Raw genomic sequence first — 20218 nt, 5'->3', positions numbered from 1 at the left:
TTCCTGCAAAATCTATTATTTTATATCATACCCTTTTTTTAAATTTCTGAATGTTTTTTAATAGTTTTAAAACATAAATGAGGAATTGTTTAATTGGCTTTTTTTAACGTAACTATTTTTTTACAACATTTTGAGTGTGTCCAAATACTTGTTAACAAAATCTGGAGTTTATATTATATAAGAGTTTCTGCTTAGTAAAAAGCTTCTTTACATCTCACCAATAGATGTCTCTAGTGAAGTTCTAGTGATTCAAGAACAAGGTTTCTAAATTGGTTCATATATATAGAACTTCCAAGGATTTGAGTAGTGTGGTGGTCAATATCGGGTAGAATTGGTGAATATTACACGTGATCACTTAAACCAGCATATGACGGTCGTCAGCCCCGTAAATGCCCAGACTTCCATATTCTTCTTCATCTTTGATGAGATGTCAAAAAATAATATGTAACTATTTTTGTTAATGTAATGTAATGTTTATTATTATTAATGTAACTTTAGTTTATTATATCATTTTTTTATATGTAAGCTGTACAAGTCCCGAATAAATAAATAATAAATAAATAAAAATTAGACATGTGTTGTATTTTGTTTGATGTGTTTCTGTGTTTTGGATCTTGATGTTCTATGTACGCTACCATAATTGGCTCTAGACAGCGTGGAAGTCGCAGGAAATCCTTTTTGTTTCCTATTCCTGCTCCCGTTCGTGTCCTGCGCGCGACTCCTTATCTCGAGTCCTTATGGACAGGACTCTTAATGGACAATCGGTGTAGGCAGATAAATCCTTGGCGCCAAGAGCAAGCCTATACTACCACAAACTACCTTCCAATACAGGCAAAGCCCACCTACCGTATCAAACAACAGTGGTCGCAAACTGACCAACCAATTTTGTTTACATTTTGAGTGTGTCCAAATGCTTGTTCACAAATCTGGATTATTATTTACGTTATTTTGTTGGGTCATGGGTATACTGGCTGCGATCGCGACAAAATATTCATTGGAAAACAATCATTTCTTGACATCTCATCAAAGATGAAGAAGAATATGCAAGTCTGGGCATTTACGGGGCTGACGACTGCCATATGCCGGTTTAAGTGATCACTTTATACACGTGTAACATTCACCAATTCTACCCATTATTGACAATAACACTACTCAAATTCTTGGAAGCTCTATATATATATATGAACCAATTTAGAAACCTTGTTCTTGAATCACTAGAACTTCACTAGAGACATCTTTTGGTGAGAGAAAAATAAAATAAAATGAAACAAAAAAACATTCACCAATTCTACCTATGATTGACAACCACACTACTCAATTTTTCGAAACTTCTTGATATATTGATCAAACTCGTAACACAGTATGCGCGAGTTCACAATAGACGTCTGTGGTAGGATGAGAAAAACTTTTGCTAAGCAGAGACTTATATAAAAAAATAGTAATTTAAAATTATTTTTTACCGTTGACTTTTCTGTTTTGTGAAATATTTTTCTTGGAATAAATATTTGTAACTATTTTATCCGTTTCCGTGGTGTAGTTACCGTACTGAAGGTCCCGGGTTCGATTCCCAGGGGGGGGGTGAAAGTAAATATTAGTGGTTTTACACTGTAATATTTATTTAATATTACCCTGGACTGTTTCCCGAAGCGCAAGAGTGATCACCTTGTCTTCACGTAAGTAATGATCAACATAACACTGCGTCAATTCGATGCAGTGCCCTATGCACCATTGGGTGCGGATAAGGGTTATAAGTAATAAGTAAGTAATTTGTACCATAAACTTTTCTGTCCTGTGAAACATTTTTAATTAGACTAAATATTTGTAACTATTTTGTACCATTGACTTTTCTGTCCATTTAAACCTTTTTCTTTGATATTTTCTATCTGGTATTATCTTGAAAGTTATTGCGCATTCCAAGGGAGAACTAGTTGTGTGTTATCTGTGTTTAAAACAGAAAACACTCAATTAATTCAGTAGGCGCCAGATGAGTCGAGACAAGGGACCTACAGTGCTACGGTATGCGACCCGCTTAAGATAAGAAGCACATACGTCAGAACAAGTAATCTGTGACCAAATACCATCAACATGACTGCGACCGGCTTTCTACAAAAAGTCATTTTTCAAAAAGAATAAATTAAATAAAAAATAAAAAAAATAAATATATATATATATATATATATATATATATATATATATATATATATATATATATATATATATATATATATATATATATATATATATATATATATATATATATATATATATATATATATATATATATATATATATATATATATATATTATATAAATATATAAATATATTTATATAAATATATACAAATATAAATATATATATAAATATATATATATATATATATATATATATATATATATATATATATATATATATATATATATATATATATATATATATATATATATATGTATACTTAAGTTCATTTTGACATCTCGGGTGAGATATTTTTTTACAACATTTTGAGTGTGTCCAAATACTTGTTCACAAATCTTGATTATATCCGATTAAAGGAGTTTTTCATATTATTTTTTGACATCTCATCAAAGATAATGAAGAACATATTAATATAAGAGTTTCTGCTCAATAAAAGCTTAATTTCATCTCACCAATAGATGTCTCTAGAGAAGTTCTAGTGATGCAATAACAAGGTTTCTAAATTGGTTCATATATGTATAGAGCTTCCAAGAATTTGAGTGGTGTGGTTGTCAACAATGGGTAGAATTTGTGAATGTTACACGTGTGTAAAGTAATCACTTAAACCAGCATATGACGGTCGTCAGCCCCGTAAATGCCCAGACTTCCATATTCTTCTTCATCTTTGATGAGATCAAAAAATAATATAAAAATAGCTCCTGTAATTGGAGATAATCCAGATTTTGTGAACAAGTATTTGGACACACTCAAAAAGTTGTGAATACTGTTGTCTAATATATTTTCCATGATTATTTGTGCAAAATTTTGGTGTCGTTGATAAATGAATGCACCAACCTCCACTTGGTCCTCCTGTTCTGGAACCAGGTCTTGACCTGCGCGTCCGTCATCTTGAGCGTCTTGGCGAGGGCGGCCCGCTCGGCGGACGCCAGATACTTCTGCTTATGGAAACGCTTCTCCAGCTCAGCGATCTGCAGCCGCGTGAAGGACGTCCTGGGCTTCTTGCGCTTGGGCGGCGTGCGGTTCTGGTACGGGTGCCCGATCCGCCGGGTCATGGGGAAACTGGCTGCAATCGGCGACAAAATATTCGTTAATAAACTAACCGTGGCGGTAATTGAGCAAAATATTTATTAAAAAACTAACCGTTGCGGTAATTTAGCAAAATATTCATATAAAAACTAAACGTGGCGGTTATTTATCGTTCATCTCAATTGGTTAACGATAAATATATGGGAAATTTGATATTATACTTACATTTACAGTAAGAAAAAAAATAAGCTAAATATTCATCTAAAAAAAACTTACTATAATGGTAAGTATCAAAACATTAATCGAAAAACTAACCGTGATGGTATATTAGTAAAATGTTCATTAAAAAACCGTTTTGGTAAGTTAACAAAATATTCATTAAAATCAGCCGTGATGGTAATTTAACAAAATATTCATTGGAAAACTTACCGTGGTGATAAGTAAGCAAAATATTCATTAAAAACTAACCTTGATGGCAAACTAGTAAAATATTCATTAAAATGTAACCGTGATGGTTAGTTAGTTAGTTTAAAATCTATAAAAAAAATATTTACTTCAAAAATCTATTTACTGTTTTCCAACCATCTCAACATACTTTCTCAACTTTATCGATAATGATTATCTCAGCCAGCAATCTTTCCATATATCACCTTTCGAACATCTATCTTACGTCGTTTTGACGCGCTGAGAGATCGCATTTCGACTGCATTCATCCTTCTTTTGTCAACTCCATGCCTCGCTTTCATACATAAACCGGGACTAGTAGCTTTAAACCAAGAAATACTAGGTAAAACATGATAAAGAGTAAAAGAAAAAAAATACGTCTGATCAAAATTGTAAGCAACTTACGAAAGAAATAAAAACTGTTCTAGGTAAGTTGTAATAGTGAATAGTTACATTAAGCAAGAACAAGTATGAGTTAATAGTTTGTAATAGGTATTGCCCATCGTGAGCTATGTTGAGTGTCATCTTTGGGTCTGAGGCATGCATTACTATATAGGTACAGTAAAACATCGATATAACGGACTTATTGGATGGAAGGGGTGTCCGTTAAAGCCGATAGGCCAATAGATTTATAATAAATCAAAAAACTTTTTTGAAAATATAAATACTGTACTTATGTACATATAAATTATCATTTCAAAACACAAATCAAATTCTATGTTTTTCTTGAATGTTTTTCGCAGATACTTCGTGGCACATTTTATAAACTTTATTTTAATATTGTTATATACATTAGTAGTAAATAATAAAAAAATAATTGTATTAACGGGACGTTTTCAATTTTATCACATTTGATCGGATTTTTTGTCCGTTGTATCAAAAATTCGTTACATAGGGGTCCGTTATATCGAGGGTTTACTGTACTACCTTAATGGCACGTAGTTTGCGGTTGGCGGATACTTGAGTAGATAATCTCAGTCTATGTGGCCGATGACATGCCAGTTTAAAACGTCTGTATATGGTAGTTTAAATCGTAATTTAAATTTTTTGATTGCGATTGACTTGTAAGGTAACCCATTGCCAACCACTGTACCGGTGCATACTTGGGCAGGCTACCTAATTATGGTGAAATGATATTATGTGATTACAAAAAAAAATACATTAATAAAAAAAGTTTTGCCAGTAATGTCAGTAGCGTACTAAGTAGTCGTGTAGATTTTTATTTAATATTTTTTCTAGGTAACTTTTGATTCCGGTTTTTTGTTTGGCCTTTAGTCTTTTATGAGCCTCTAGTTTGCACTTCTTGCTTCATCTTCAGCTATAAAGAGCTTTAGTGTTTTTAATTTTTCTTTTATTTACATTAATAAACTTCAAAGTGGTCTTATACAAGTGTTTTATTTAATTTACGTATTAATTTTAAATCAAATACAGATTTTTTGAGTGTACAAAGTTGTATTTTATTAACAAAAAACATAAAAAATTAATATTGCGACAATTGTTTCGCCTAGTTATGGCTTTTTCAAACGAATGCATTTTAATACCTAAATGCAAACAGTTTATTTTTTCACCTGTTGATAAAAACGTCTGAAGTCCTCGAAACTAGTCATGTTTTCTTTAATAAACTCAAAAGTTGTCCTTTATAAGTTTTTCATTTTAATTTTAATATCAAACAGTTTGTATTTTCATCTCCTGATAAAATATCCAAAGTCCTCAAAACTAGTCGTGTTTACATTAATAAACTCAAAAGATGTATTATACCAATATTAATATCAAAGACTTTGTATTTTCATCTGCCGATGAAATATCCAAAGTCCTCGAAACTTGTCGTGTTTATTATTTTTTTAAATTTGTTTCTGCTTAGTAAAAAGCTTCTTTACATCTCACCAATAGATGTCTGTAGTAAAGTTCTGGTGATTCAAGAACAAGGTTTCTAAATTGGTTGATATATACAGAACTTGCAAGAATTTGAGTAGTGTGGTTGTCAATAATGGGTAGAATTAGTGAATGTTACACGTGTGTAAAGTGATCACTTAAACCAGCCTATGACGGTCGTCAGCCCCGTAAATGCCCAGACTTCCATATTCTTCTTCATCTTTGATGAGATGTTAAAAAATAATATGAAAGTGACTCCTGTAATTGGAGATAATCCAGATTTTTTGAACAAGTATTTGGACACACTCAAAATGTTGTAGTCGTGTTTACATTAATAAACTCAAAAGTGGTCTTACATTTAAACAATAAGTCATTCAAACTGGTCTGAGATCTCTCTCGCTCTTCGGAAATGTTCTAATTACTATTCTGATGACTTCGACAATTCAGAAAGACAATTTGAACACCAACTCGTTTATATTTTAATGAAATATCAAACCGTCGTATTAACGATCCGAAATTACACGCTATGGTACCGTTCTCGAGTGTGGCTCGGAATAATACACGAGAATAAGCGAGTATAATTTTAATTTTCCATTCCATTATATTCATAATGCAATCGGGATTAAGGTTATTACTCGGATATATCACAATGAATAATGATACCAATTTGTCTTACATTCACAGCACTAATTCCTATTGGATTTTACAAACTTTGCGATTATATTTTCAGCGGCGTATTTAGTCGGAACATCCATATTCCAGTAATACATTAATTAAAATTAATGTTAGTTACATCTCAACATACATGAAGAATATGGAAGTGTGTGTATTTACTTTACAGGACTTACGACCCGTCATAGGCTTGTTTAAGTGATCAGTATATTTTTGATATATGACGTGTAACATTTACCGTTCTACCCATGACTGACAACCACACTATTAAAATTTTATGTATACCATATCGCTCACTCCTTTTAACAACGTCATATTTCAAAAATCGATTATTTTCTGTTGTGCGTGTTTTCGGAATGCCAAGAAAATGTACTATATCCCAGCAAAAGCGGCATAATTTTGTCTTAATATTTACCCGCTACAGGGCAGAAAGTGTTGTTTTGCATTTTGAAGAAAAGTTGTTGTTTAATAATTTTTTTTAAATATTCTTTTTTTTTCAAATGAAAAAAAAACAGGTTATATCTAAAAAGGTCTGTTGTATCGTAAAAATTAAAAAAGGGGCTTCATATTTATTTTAAATACATTTCATTAACTTTAAGATTTTATTTTTCTATGAAGATTTTTTTTTAAATGGAGACAACCCCATAATTTGTGAACAAAGATTTGGACACACTAAAAATACATCTATTTGTGACTACCAAATAAACATAGAATAAAATAACAAGTATATACTTTTTTCCACATGAATTTTATTTGACCAGCAACCGGGTTTCTTCGTAAGCGACATCACCAGTGTGATGATGTCGGTTACAACGAAACCCGGTTGCTGGTCAAATAAAATTAATATGGAAAAAATTACATACTTGTTATTTTATTCTATAGAATGCAGTTCTACCAAGAAATGTCACTACAAAACTTATATCTAATAACAAATAAACTATTTATACTTTTAATTTTTTTTTCAAAAATGTTAGTAATATATTTTAAGTATTTGACAACTAATATCAATAATATTACTAACGTTTTTAAAAAAAGTGAAAATGACCACAAATCAAATGCTTTCAATATTATTACTAAACTACATATATATATATATATATATATATATATATATATATATATATATATATATATATATATATATATATATATATATATATATATATATATATATATTTATATATATATTTGTATATATATATATATATATATATATATATATATAATATATATATATATATATTAATATATATATATATATATATATATATATATATATATATATATATATATATATATATATATATATATATATATATATATATATATATATATATATATATATATATATATATATATATATATATATATATATATATATATTATATATATATATATATATAAATATAAATATATATATATATATATATATATATATATATATATATATATATATATATATATATATATATATATATATATATATATATATATATATATATATATATATTTATATATACATATACATAGAGTTTAGTTGGTGGTTACACATGAATATTACTTATATTGTCATGACTATATTATGTAGAATATGTTTTAAATAACTAAGAAATTGTTCCTGCCACATATATCATATACGGATTTCAGAATACACCCCTTTATCCGAGATCAAAATGGCCGCCGAATCGGGCGCTTATCATTTAATTAGATTTCCGTTGATCAACGTGAATAACACGTCGCCATTGTCTGTCTGCCAGTCATCTTTATATTTTCATTACACGGAAGCCATTACGAGCTAACTGCCAAGTGCCCAGTCAGCGCTACGAAACTACAGACTAGAACCGTACAGCGATATGGCGGACAGTCTCACTATTAAAAATATGATTACATCGGTAAATCGGCATCAGAGGCGGATTTAGTGAAATATTAATCTTTTTAGAATGGATCATTCTCATAATGTGTTATTATTGGCTAGTAAATTAATATGAATAGTAATATTTCATCCGCCTCCGTAGTGTAATGGTCAGCACGTTCGGCTACCGTTCTGGGGGACCCGGGTTCGATTCCCAGGGGGGGTAAGAATAAATATGAGTGATTTTTTCACTATAATATTTATTCAATATTACCCTGGACTGGTATTTGAAGCGGAGGGCTGATCACCTTTCCTTCATGTGTAAACGATCAAGATAACACTGCGTTTATATGACGCAGTGCCCTATGCACCATTGGGGTGCGGATAAGGGTTTTATTATTATTATTATTAAATTAATATGAAGAAGACCGAGAAAAACATGGCACGATCAGTTATGCCAAATATTTGAAAGTGGTCAGGTTAGGAGTCGTAACAATCGGCGGGTATGTATGAGGAGATGCATGAACGTGGAAGAGGCGAAGAATGTTTGCAAAGACAGAGTGGTGTGGCGTTCGATTCTCTCTGCCCACCCCTGCGGTGAAGCGGCGTGATGGTTAGTTAGTTAGTTTATAAATAATTGACCAAGTTCTCAACTGGTAGCGTTACAATCAGCCATATTTATCGAAACGTATAGAAATTCGTACACAAATGGGGAACCTTTACATACCCGTATATAAAAGATTAAATATTTTTTCCATATTGAGGTTTGATCATAGGCAGAATGGTGAACGTTTTGCAAGTGTATAAAGTGACCACTTAAGCCAGCCAATTTGCCAGGTTGTATGCCCCGGGATGCTCAGAATTCCACTTTCTTTTTTCTTTTTTTTTCTTTTTTTGTATTCATTTATTTAAATCACAATTTATACATTTTTAGGACTTTTTTTGCAGAGACCCACCAAGCCACCTTGTGTGTCTTGTTGGTGGAGTTCTTTTTTTAATTCATTTTTTTTGTTTTTAACGATTTTAACCTAATATACACACAAAAAAGAGAAAAAAATTAAGAATATAAACATTTTACAATTTTCATAAAATTAACTCTTAATCATTTACCCATTCCTTTATTTTGCCTTTGTTCAATATTTTATTTTGACTTCTAACATCCGTCGGCAACAAATTAAAAATGTTCGGAACGATATATTGCAGTGTGGACTCCCATATTTATTGTCGATTCTTGGGACTATCAAACCTTCGTTGAGTGTAAATCGTGTATCATGGTTGTGTACTAAAGGATTTCGATATTTTGTCTAGTTTGTTGCTCAACGATGATACTCATCCACAATATTCCACGTACCGGCAGTAATTTTAAATGTTTACATATCAAGATTGGATTGTCCCTTTGATTATATATATGACTGGGATATATGTATTCTTTCATATAAAGTGATACATGTTTCAAATCTTCTTCCATCTTCTTTCATACAAATAGAAACTATACAAGTTTTTTTTTAATATAAAATGGTGTTGCATATGAAATATATTGCTTTTGCCAATGTCAGGTTAATTAAATAATGTAACTTAATTATAAAATATGATAGAATTAATATTAAACCATAAATTTATTACGTTCAATTTAAAAATAAAAAACAACTAAAAGTTTGTAGATAATTGGGTTCCTGCTCGCTAGGATGAGATGGATATCTGTAGGGAGGGGAATAAGCGGGGCCAGAGTTTAAAAAATGTTGGCATTTGGTTATTTATTGGGCAAATAAAGAATATGTGGTTAAGGTCTTCCTCTTCAAAACGACACTCGCAAATGGGGGAGTCAAAGACACCAATCCTCGCAAGGTGCTCTCTCGTACAGCAATGTCCTATCCTCATTCGACAAATGGTGGATGTATCTTTCTTGTTCATCGATCCTAAACCAAAGACGGGATGGGACAGTAGGCTGAATGAGAGAATAATGTTTTCCTTTTGAAATTTTGGAGATGTTCCACTTGAGGGACCAGCTGGAAGACAATATTTGGAATTGTCAAAAGAACGATACAAGTTGAGACACCTTTAAATCGACATCTCCTCCGTAGGGTGAATAATCCAGTGTCATATATCGTATTCGTTCAGGAGAAAGTGACTAACTACCAAAACGTAAAATGTTCAGGAGGGCCATTTAAGTCACTATTGCTTGGCAAGAAAATAAACACCAATGTAGTTTGTCGTTTTTAACTATTCAATATATTACACTTCCAAGATTAAAATCCTTTGGGATTTTTTCCGGGCAATATTAAGCTAGTAAGATATCAAATAGTCAATCATCACGTTTTTGTAAAACAATGCACTTGGTCACTTTCTCCAGTAAGACTACGATATATTAAATAATATTAAGACCTAAATCTCAAGCTTGTATGTGTGTGTGTGTATATATAATCCTAGATCCATCCCTGGTAGTCTCGTGGATAGGTACTCGCTCCCACGTAGCGATTTCTGTAAACGATTTTCTTATATCGCTTTTTATATTATATTAAATGAGGTTTTGTGCGGTTCAATCACGATAATTGACGTAATAACTGCACAGAGCATGAATCACTCAAACCTAACAACGACATTTAAATGTTTATATCCATTTCGTTCTATCCCATGGCTGGCTGTAATTATATCACGAATTGATATAACCGTTAAACAATTGGGCAAAGTAATTGCCGATTCTGCGATATCATTATGTTCTTGCGTAATGCAATACCACTTATTTAGAAGGAAATACCAATACTAGTTTTTTAAACTTAATAACCTTCAAGCAACCACTAAAATTGATTGTTTTCTATCGATTCAGCTTATTTTAATGTTTTCCGTAAAGATATCGAAGAAAGTGCCGATTTACAGTATCGAACAGAATAATTGAAACTAAACATTTTTTTCGTATTTTCAACACACTCTAAAAATTGTTTTAGGGGTTTTCCTCATATTATGGACCAGGGCTGCTTCTTTCAGTGACTGAGATGATGAATAACGAAAAGTATCACCTAATTATACAGGAAAAGATACTACCAGAGATACAAAAACTAAGATCAAATGGTTATGGAATATTTCAGCAGGATTTAACCCCCTGCCCCAAATCCAAAAAATGATGAAATTTGTCACACAAAAACAGTGAACTGTATTGGACTAGTCAAGAATTTTGCCAGACATAAACCTTATTGAAAAATCTAACGGCAATCTGTAAGAATCGGCTCTCCAAAATTGATTGCTCTACGGTGGAAAAGCTCATTTTGTCCATAATTCAGGTATGGTTCAAGACGAAGAAAAGGCATCCACGCGCCAAAACCTTATAACGTTAAGGATTTGACAAATATTTAAAATACAGTATCGAGCAGATTAATTGAAATATTTTTTTTGTATTTTCGTAAAAAGTTTTGTAAAATCTTTTGTTTATTAGTTATATCACAAATTAATATTTCATATAATCTCATTTGGGCTCAATCAAAGATTTTATTCTTCTTGGCATCTATCATATCGCTCACTCCTTTCAAGAACGTCATAAATCAAAAATCGTCAATTTTCAGTTGTGCATGTTTTCGGAATGCCCAGAAAATGTACTATATCCCAGCAAAAGCGGCTTATTTTTAACTTAATATTTACCCGCTACAGGGCAGAAAGTGTTGGTTTTGCATTTTGAAGAAAAGGTATTGTTTAATTAAACTAACTAACTAACCATCACGCCGCTTCCCCGCAGGGGTAGGCAGAGAGAATCGAACGCCAAACCACTCGGTCTTTGCAAACATTCTTTGCCTCTTCTACATTCATGCATCTCCTCATACATACCTGACGATTATTACGACTCCTGACCCGGCCGCTTTTAAGTATTTGACAAACCTGATTGCGCCAAGTTTTCCTCGGTCGTCCTCTGCTTTTTTTTCCAACTACATTCGCCTCATAAATTTGTTTAACCGTTCTTTCTTCACTCATACGCTCCACATGTCCAAACCATCTCAACACACCTTTGTTTAATTAATTTTTTTTAAATATACTTAATATTTTTCAAATGGAGAGAAAAACCTTCAGGTTTTACCTTAAAAGATATGTTGCACAGAAAATAGTTTAATAAGTGGCTTGATATTTATTTTTAATACATTGTATTATATTTTTAAACTTCAAAAACGTTCTCCTGATAAATCAAGTTTTTTTTATTTATGACGTTCTTGAAAGGAGTGAGCGATATATGATATTTCTTCTGCGGATCGAACCCGGGAACATCCAAAATGGTAGTCGAGCGTGTTGACTATTACACATAGATGAAGATGAAGATGTATGAAATGAGCACAAAAAACCGTAGATACTTAAGACCTATTAGGCATCATCAATCACGCTGGTATGGAGGCAGCTTATGTACGACTCGGCATTACATAAACACAGCGTAATGCCGGCATAATGACCCTTTAATGCTCGAGTGTACGCTAACCCATTATACGGCGACCTCCCATTGGTCGGCTGCTCTAACGATCGCATCACGTGACTGCCTATATAAATTACAGACGCAGAGACGGACTTGGGTATTCTACATAAACTAACCATCTAATCATAAGGCCCATGGTAAGAAGGGTTGCATAAGCCGTAGCTAGATTTCAGAGTCACTTGGAAGGTTTTTTTTGTTTATTGAAATTATTATTTTTTACCCGCAGGGGTAGGCAGAGAGAAGAGTGCCACACCACTCTGTCCTTGCAAACATTCTTCGCCTCTTCCACGTTTATGCATCTCCTCATACATACCCGCCGATTGTTACGACTCCTAACCTGACCACTTTCAAGTATTTGGCATACCTGATCGTGCCATGTTTTTCTCGGTCTTCCTCTGCTTCTTTTCCCACTAACATTCGCCTCATAAATTTGTTTTACCGTTCTTTCCTCACTCATTCGTTCTACATGTCCAAACCATCTCAACACACCTTTCTTAATTGAAATATACAAAATTCCAAATACATATTTAAATATACAAAATAGTTGGTAAACATACAAAATATTTAAAATATAACATTTCTACCTCTCTAATAAAGTATATACTTGTGTTTAGAGAGGGAGTTCGTTTTACAATATTTTTTTTTTATATAAACAAAGCAAATTTTAAAAGTAAATTAATTTTTTTTTAAATATTCCTTGGTATGGAGTTTAGGTTGGGTGTGTCTTATATGTTTTTTAAATTTAGTTTTAAAGGTTTGATAATTTTTTTATAGATTTTAAGTTTTCCGGAAGTTTATTATGTCCGCCTCCGTAGTGTAATGGTCAGGTCAATGGAGGTCCCGGGTTCGATTCCCAGGGGGGGTCAAATAAATATAAGTGATTTTTTCACTGTAATATTTATTCAATATTACCCTGGACTGGTACCTGAAGCGGAGGGCTGATCACCTTTCCTTCGTGTGTAAACGATCAAGATAACACTGTGTTCATATGAAGCAGTGCCCTATGCACCATTGGGGTGCGGATGAGGGTTTTATTATTCTTATTATTATTAAGGTGTTTTTTACCCACTAATAATTCAAAATATACATTATAAAACTAACTTACTTACTAAGGGAAGGCAGAGATAATAGAACGCCACACCACTCTGTCTTTGCAAATAATCTTCGCCTCCACCACATTAATGCATCTCCCTATACATATTCGATGATTAATGAAACTTGAAGCATATATATTACACATTTTGCAGGTCTAAGTAACTATATAACTAAATTACCATCACGCTGCTTATCCGCAGGAAAAGGCAGAGAGAAGAGAAGAGAATGCCACATCAGTCTGGTCTTTGCAAAAAATATTCGACTCTACCACATTCATACATCTCCTCATATGTACCCGCCAATTAATCCAACTCCTGATCTAACTATTTTCAAGTGTTTAAAATTCTTGACCATGTCAAGTTTTCTTCGTTCTTCCTCTGCCCCTATTTCCAACAGAATTCGCCAAGCATAGAGTTGGCAAAAGAGGGACAAAGTAAACTGAATGCAGCCGAAATTATGAATGCAGATCTGTTTGTAAAATATAGACAAGTGGGAAAATTAAAGAACAAGTCGATAATTTAATATATTTTGAGTACCTACCTAGTATGTTTTCTAGATTAATCAGCGGATATGTATGAGGAAATGCATGAATGTGGAAGAGACTCAATGTGTTTGCAAAAACAGAGTGGTCTGGCGTTCTATTCTCTCTGCTTACCCCCACGGAGAAGCAGCTAGTTAGTTTGTTAGATCTGTGATAAAGCGAGTGTTTTTGCCTAGAATTTTCACTCATGAATTACATGAAATTATAGTAACTTTAAACATAAAGAGTAAATCCGCTCACGAGTAGGCATAGGCTATGAAACATAAAAAGTTGAAGCCTGAGTAGGGTCATGATAAGCGGTGTTGCATAAGCCGTATCTAGATTTCAGAGTCACTTGGACGTTAGGTAAAAAAAGATCTCTGAAATACTTTTTTCGTAACGGTAAAAATAATAAAAAGCGGTTGAAATTAACCCTGTTCATATTTCAGAAGCCAAATAAATAATTTACCCCAAATTTTCGCTTGACAAGAAAAATATAATGTGGGTTTCCATTATAAATGGATTTTCCTTAAAATTCATATTGTTTTAACCCCTTCATGACACGTAGAATAATGACCACTGATTACAAATTACCCCGGCGCAAAGTAATCACCTACTCGGGGCGGAATGGGTAAACGAACAACCCTTCCGCGCTTAAACGCTAAACATCGTCCCTTTACATTAAAAGGGGTTAAGCCGGGTTAATCGCGAGAGGGTTAAACGAGAATTTAAGGGTTATTAAAATGATGATTTTTATGTTAACTCTAGCCAAAATGTGTAGGTTGGGTATAACAACGTACAGTATCGAACAGATTAATTGAAACAAAACATTTTTTAGTACTTTCAAGGACTTTAGGACAAGGGGTGCTTCTTTCAAGAAGATATAAGAAGGGATTGTAAGGTTGAACGAGGAATAATTGAAAAGATTAGGAAGAGTTCTTTGCGGTGGTATGGACATGTGGAGCGAATGGATAACGAGAGAATGACTAAGAAAATATATGTGGCGAATGTGAGAGGGAAAACAGAACGAGGACGACCGAAAAAGACTTGGCACGATCAGATCAATCAGAACCTAAAATCTGGCGGTGTCAAAAGTCTGCGTAATCGGAGGGCATGTATGACTAGATGTATGGATGTGAAGGAGGCGAGGAGTGTATGTCAGGACAGAAGAGTGTGGCGCTCCGTCCTCTCTGCCTACCCCTGCGGGGAAACGGCGTGATGGTAGTAGTAATAGTAGCTGCTTCTTTCAGTGATTGAGATGATAAATAGCGAGAAGAGATAAATGCGAGAATTGATATAACCGTTAAACAATTAGGCAAAGTAATTGCTGATTTTGCGATATAATTATGCTCTTTCGTAATGCAATACCACTTATTCAGAAGGAAATACCAATACCAGTTTTTTTTTAAACTTAAAAACCTTCAAGCAACCACTGAAATTGATTGTTTTATATCGATTCAGTTTATTTGAATATTTTCCGCAAAGATATCGAAGAAAGTTACAATTTACAGTATCGAACAGATTAATTGAAATAAAACTTTTTTTCGTACTTTCAACACCCTCTAAAAAAAGATTTGGAGGTGTTCCTCGTATTATGGACCAGGGCTGCTTCTTTCAGTGACTGAAATGATGAATGACGAAAAGTGTCACCCAATTCTACTGGAAAAGATACTACCAAATATAGAAAAACAAAGGTCAAATGGTAATGGAATATTTCAGCAGGATTTAAATCACACAAATCCAAAAAAAAATGATAAAATTTTTCACACAAAAACAATGAACTGTGTTGGACTGGTCAAGAATTTTGCCAGATATAAACCTGATTGAAAATCTATCGGCAATCTGTAAGAATCGGCTCTCCGAAATTGATTGCACTACGGTGGAAAAGCTCATTCTGTCCATAATTTTCTTATGGTTTCGAGATGAAAAAATGGCATCATCGTTCCAAAACCTTATATACTAGATGCCAAGAAGTGTAAAATCTTTGATTGAGTCCAAATGAGATCATATTAAATATCAATTTGTTATATAATTAATAAACAAAAGATTTTTAAAAAAAACTTTTTACGAAAATACAACCAAAAAATGTTTTGTATTAATTAATCTTTTCGATACTTTATATATGAAACAATCCGAATTGTATTTTACTGTAAAAAAACACAACAAATTAATATTTTGTGACAATTGTTTCACCTAGTTATGGCATTTTCAAAACCGGGTAGTCCAGTTCCGTTCTTCCGTTCTGGTAGTCCCGGGATCGATTTCCAGAGGGAGGGGAGTCAAATAAATATAAGTGATTTTTTCACTTTGATATTTATTCAATATAACCTAAAGCGGAGGGCTGATCACCTTTCCTTCACGTGTTAACGATCAAGATAACGCTGCGTTTATATGATGCAGTGCCCTATGCACCATTGGGGTGCGGATAAGGGTTAAAGATATCATTACTGATTACTTATAAATTTAATTGCTGGCCAAATACTTTTGTTCCCCTTCAATAATTAAGCTACTCTTGTTGAGTTTGGGCTGTCGAGTAGGTACCTACACACAGAGTGTTGCCAGGTAGGCGGGGGGTACCTACCTACTTTATCGCGTCCGCCATCTTGTAAAGATTTACGTCCGGGGGGTGGGGGAGGGGGTTATCTAATTTGGCGCTCCCGAGACGCTTTACACCTGAAGAAATACTTACCCGAGAAATGGAAGCTTTCTGTCTTGCCATATTAAATTGTAAACACCGGACTTGGGACGAGCGATCCTCAAACTTTACGTAGAACAATATGTTATACATTTGGCGGGAACTGTTGGTATTTAAATGTTATTTCCCGCTGAATTTCGAAAACGTTATTTATAACACATGTTATAAATAACACTTTATGTCACTCTATTCTACAACATTTTGAGCTTGCCAAATACTTGTTAGCAAATCGGAATTATCTCCAATTAGGAATTATCTTATGTTATTTTTTGACATCTCACCGTAGATGAAGAAGAAGAAGCTGCCTTCGGTGAGATTTTACCATTTGTTACTGTCTCACACCCAACCTGCGCACATTTCATTAAAAACAGTCATTAACAATAAGGAAATCTGGGCATTTACGGGGCATTTACAGAGACATCTTTTGGTGCGATGAAGAAGCTTTTTATTGAGTTAATATTCATATTCTTCTTCATCTATGTTCAGATGTCAAAAATAATATGATACGTTCAAAAACGTGGTTTATAGCTAGCATTTTTATACGGATAGTATATATTCAAAATTATGCTGTTCAAAGGGAGCATGCAATACTATAATTTCAATCATATGTATAGGGAATCACGTAAGCGATTGGCTGCGCAAGAAGCCTGAAGAAGATTTTCTTATTAAATGTTTATAAATTATTTTTTTAATTGAATATATATTGAAAACATATTTTTATCTTTTTTTCACTCCTTACCTTTCAATTATTCTTTTTTTTTCAAAACCATTTATTTATTTCGAAGAAATACTTATAAAAAACAACAATATATATTTTTTAAATCAGTTACGTTAAATGTTACATGGGTTTAAATAGGCAAAATACGTTTTTGAAGTTGATATCTGATTTTGGTAAAAAAAATAATGTATTTTGAGACCTCGTTTTTCTGGACATTCAAATATCAAATGTGACACAACCCATTGCACATTTATAGAAATGATTCACAGCAATAAAAAACTATAAAAAAATTGTCTGCCTATGATTGTAATGTGTATAATTAATATTTTATTTGGGGATTTCTTTAGTTCTAAGAAAACAAATAATGAATTGTATTTTCCTTGTATTATTTGCATTGTTCCGGTCACAGATGATATTTATTTCAAATGACTTCTAAGAATTATCAATGACAGAGGTGTTGATAATCAAAATTATCGATATATAATAATAAGATCGATTTTATTTCTTTAAAAAAAAATTGCCTTATTCAAACTTGATGTATATTATTTTCAATGGGTTTTTTTTATGGGGAACCTTTTGTTGGGAGATGAGTGGTATATGTTTATTAAACTATGACTGGAAGATCTTACTCGGAAATTGATATGACTTTCCGAAAATTCAAATCAATAATCACGAAACATAAATTATGCTTCAGAAACGATATTTTTACTATTTTTAATTTAAGTTTTGCTTAGTATATACCACTATTTTTTTAAATCTATCATGGCACGTGTTTTGATGCATTCTGCATCTTTTTCAAACAGGAATGCACCGAAACACGTGTCACAATATATTTTTGTAAAACAGTTATATGTACTTAGTAAAACTTTTATTAATGGATAGATTTTACCACAAAGTGACTGCCGAAACAGTTAATGAGGTATTTTTTTAAATTTGATAATTATTTCTTTTATAACAATTACACGTATAATAAGAACAAAGAGAAATCATTAAAAAATATAAAATCTAACACATACCTCGCTTGTTCAAAGAAACTTTAAAAATATTTCAATAAAGCTGCATAAACAGCTTCTATTATCCATAAAGTCATTAAATAAATAAAATATGTATAAAAGAGCTATTTATACATGAATCATGGAAGTGGGCAGATTGGAAATAGATTAGGTACATCATTTGATCAAGTCTTATTCGATTGCATGATATGCTATGCTATTAAACCAGCCTATGACGGTCGTCAGCCCCGTAAATGCCCAGACTTCCATATTCTTCTTCACCTTTGATGAGATGTCAAAAAATAATATGAAAATAACTCCTGTAATTGGAGATAATCCAGATTTTGTGAACAAGTATTTGGATACCCTCAAAATGTTGTGAATAAAGAATGTCTTTATGGTTGAAATAATCATTGTATTAACTGTATTAAATTTGTGCAATAACACGATGACTTATTTATAAAATAAAACTCTTTATAATACCACATTTTAAAAGTTTATAAATGTGATTTCACCTATTTTTGTTTGTATTTTCACCTGTAGATGAGAACATCTGTAGTTTTCGAAACTAGTCGTGTATATTACATTTACATACTCAAAAAGTGGTCTTAAACGAGTGTGTAATTTTTACATTTAAATATGTAGGGGTAATGGGGAAAGACTAACACAAAAGTTCGGCACAACAGAATTAAAACTAAAACGTACACCTATAAAACTCTCTTTTAAAGCCTTCGTTTCGACGACTTTTGTGAACATTTAAAAACAAACCTCTCTAGATCTGATATAAGTTTTATTTGTCCACAATATTTACTTCCTAAATACACTAAATGCCCTGTGAAATAACCAAGCCTTACCTAATGGAGCCAAATATTATACAATAATGATAATAAGTTTCCAATCGGTGCGTAAGTAAGTACTTTTCCTAAGTACTTAATAATATTTGACTAAGCACTATTTGTCTTTTTACTGGCAACACTTTTTGCAGCATAACCGCGGCTAAGTTCATGTCGTTATGACAAGATGATGAAAGGTGTAACTGTCATAAATTCTCTCTCTTTTTCTCATCTGTCCACATCATATATATAAATCAATCTTATATATATATATATATATATATATATATATATATATATATATATATATATATATGTACCGTAATAATCAATTCACTAATATTAAAATAAACACGTAAATTTCATTCTACCAATCTATACATTACATTTTAAACCGATACATCCATTCTGATCAATGTTTTTGAGCAATGAATAATATAAATAATATTTGTCGAATTTCAAGAATGTTTTTAAATGATCATGCCAAGTTTTTCTCGGTTTTCCTCGGCCTATTTTCTCCAACTATATTGGCTTAATATTTTTTTACCGTCCTTTCCTCACTCATTTGTTCTATAAATCAAAAAACTTGATTTTTTAAGAGATCGTTTTTAAAGTTTAAACATATAATAAAATGTATTAAAAACAAATATCAAGCCACTTATTGAACTTTTTACTGTGCAACAGATCTTTTTAGACAAAACCTGAATGTTTTTTCTCGATTCCAAAAATATTTAGTACCTAAGTATATTTTTTTTTTAATTATTAAACAATATTTTTTCTTCAAAATGCAAAAACAACACTTTCTGCCCTGTAGCGGGTAAATATTAATTATTAATTAATGTTTTACTTAGTAAATACCAC

At 32.2% G+C, this 20218-nt stretch overlaps 1 protein-coding gene across 1 annotated transcript in view; it reads right to left on the bottom strand.

Annotated features, from left to right (window-relative positions):
- The window catches only part of C15 (homeobox protein C15), a 77984-nt gene that overhangs the window by 27892 nt on the left and 29874 nt on the right, over nt 1–20218 (bottom strand). The window contains exon 2 of the mRNA XM_088270235.1: nt 3029–3257. Coding sequence (XP_088126361.1) covers nt 3029–3257 — 229 coding nt within the window. The remainder of the gene's footprint in view (nt 1–3028; nt 3258–20218) is intronic.

This window comes from Brachycentrus maculatus, unplaced genomic scaffold (assembly GCF_059751285.1).
Source record: "Brachycentrus maculatus isolate JH-2025_06_01 unplaced genomic scaffold, ASM5975128v1 h1tg000374l, whole genome shotgun sequence".
Classification (NCBI taxonomy): domain Eukaryota; kingdom Metazoa; phylum Arthropoda; class Insecta; order Trichoptera; family Brachycentridae; genus Brachycentrus; species Brachycentrus maculatus.
This window is presented reverse-complemented; position numbering and strand designations above follow the sequence as displayed.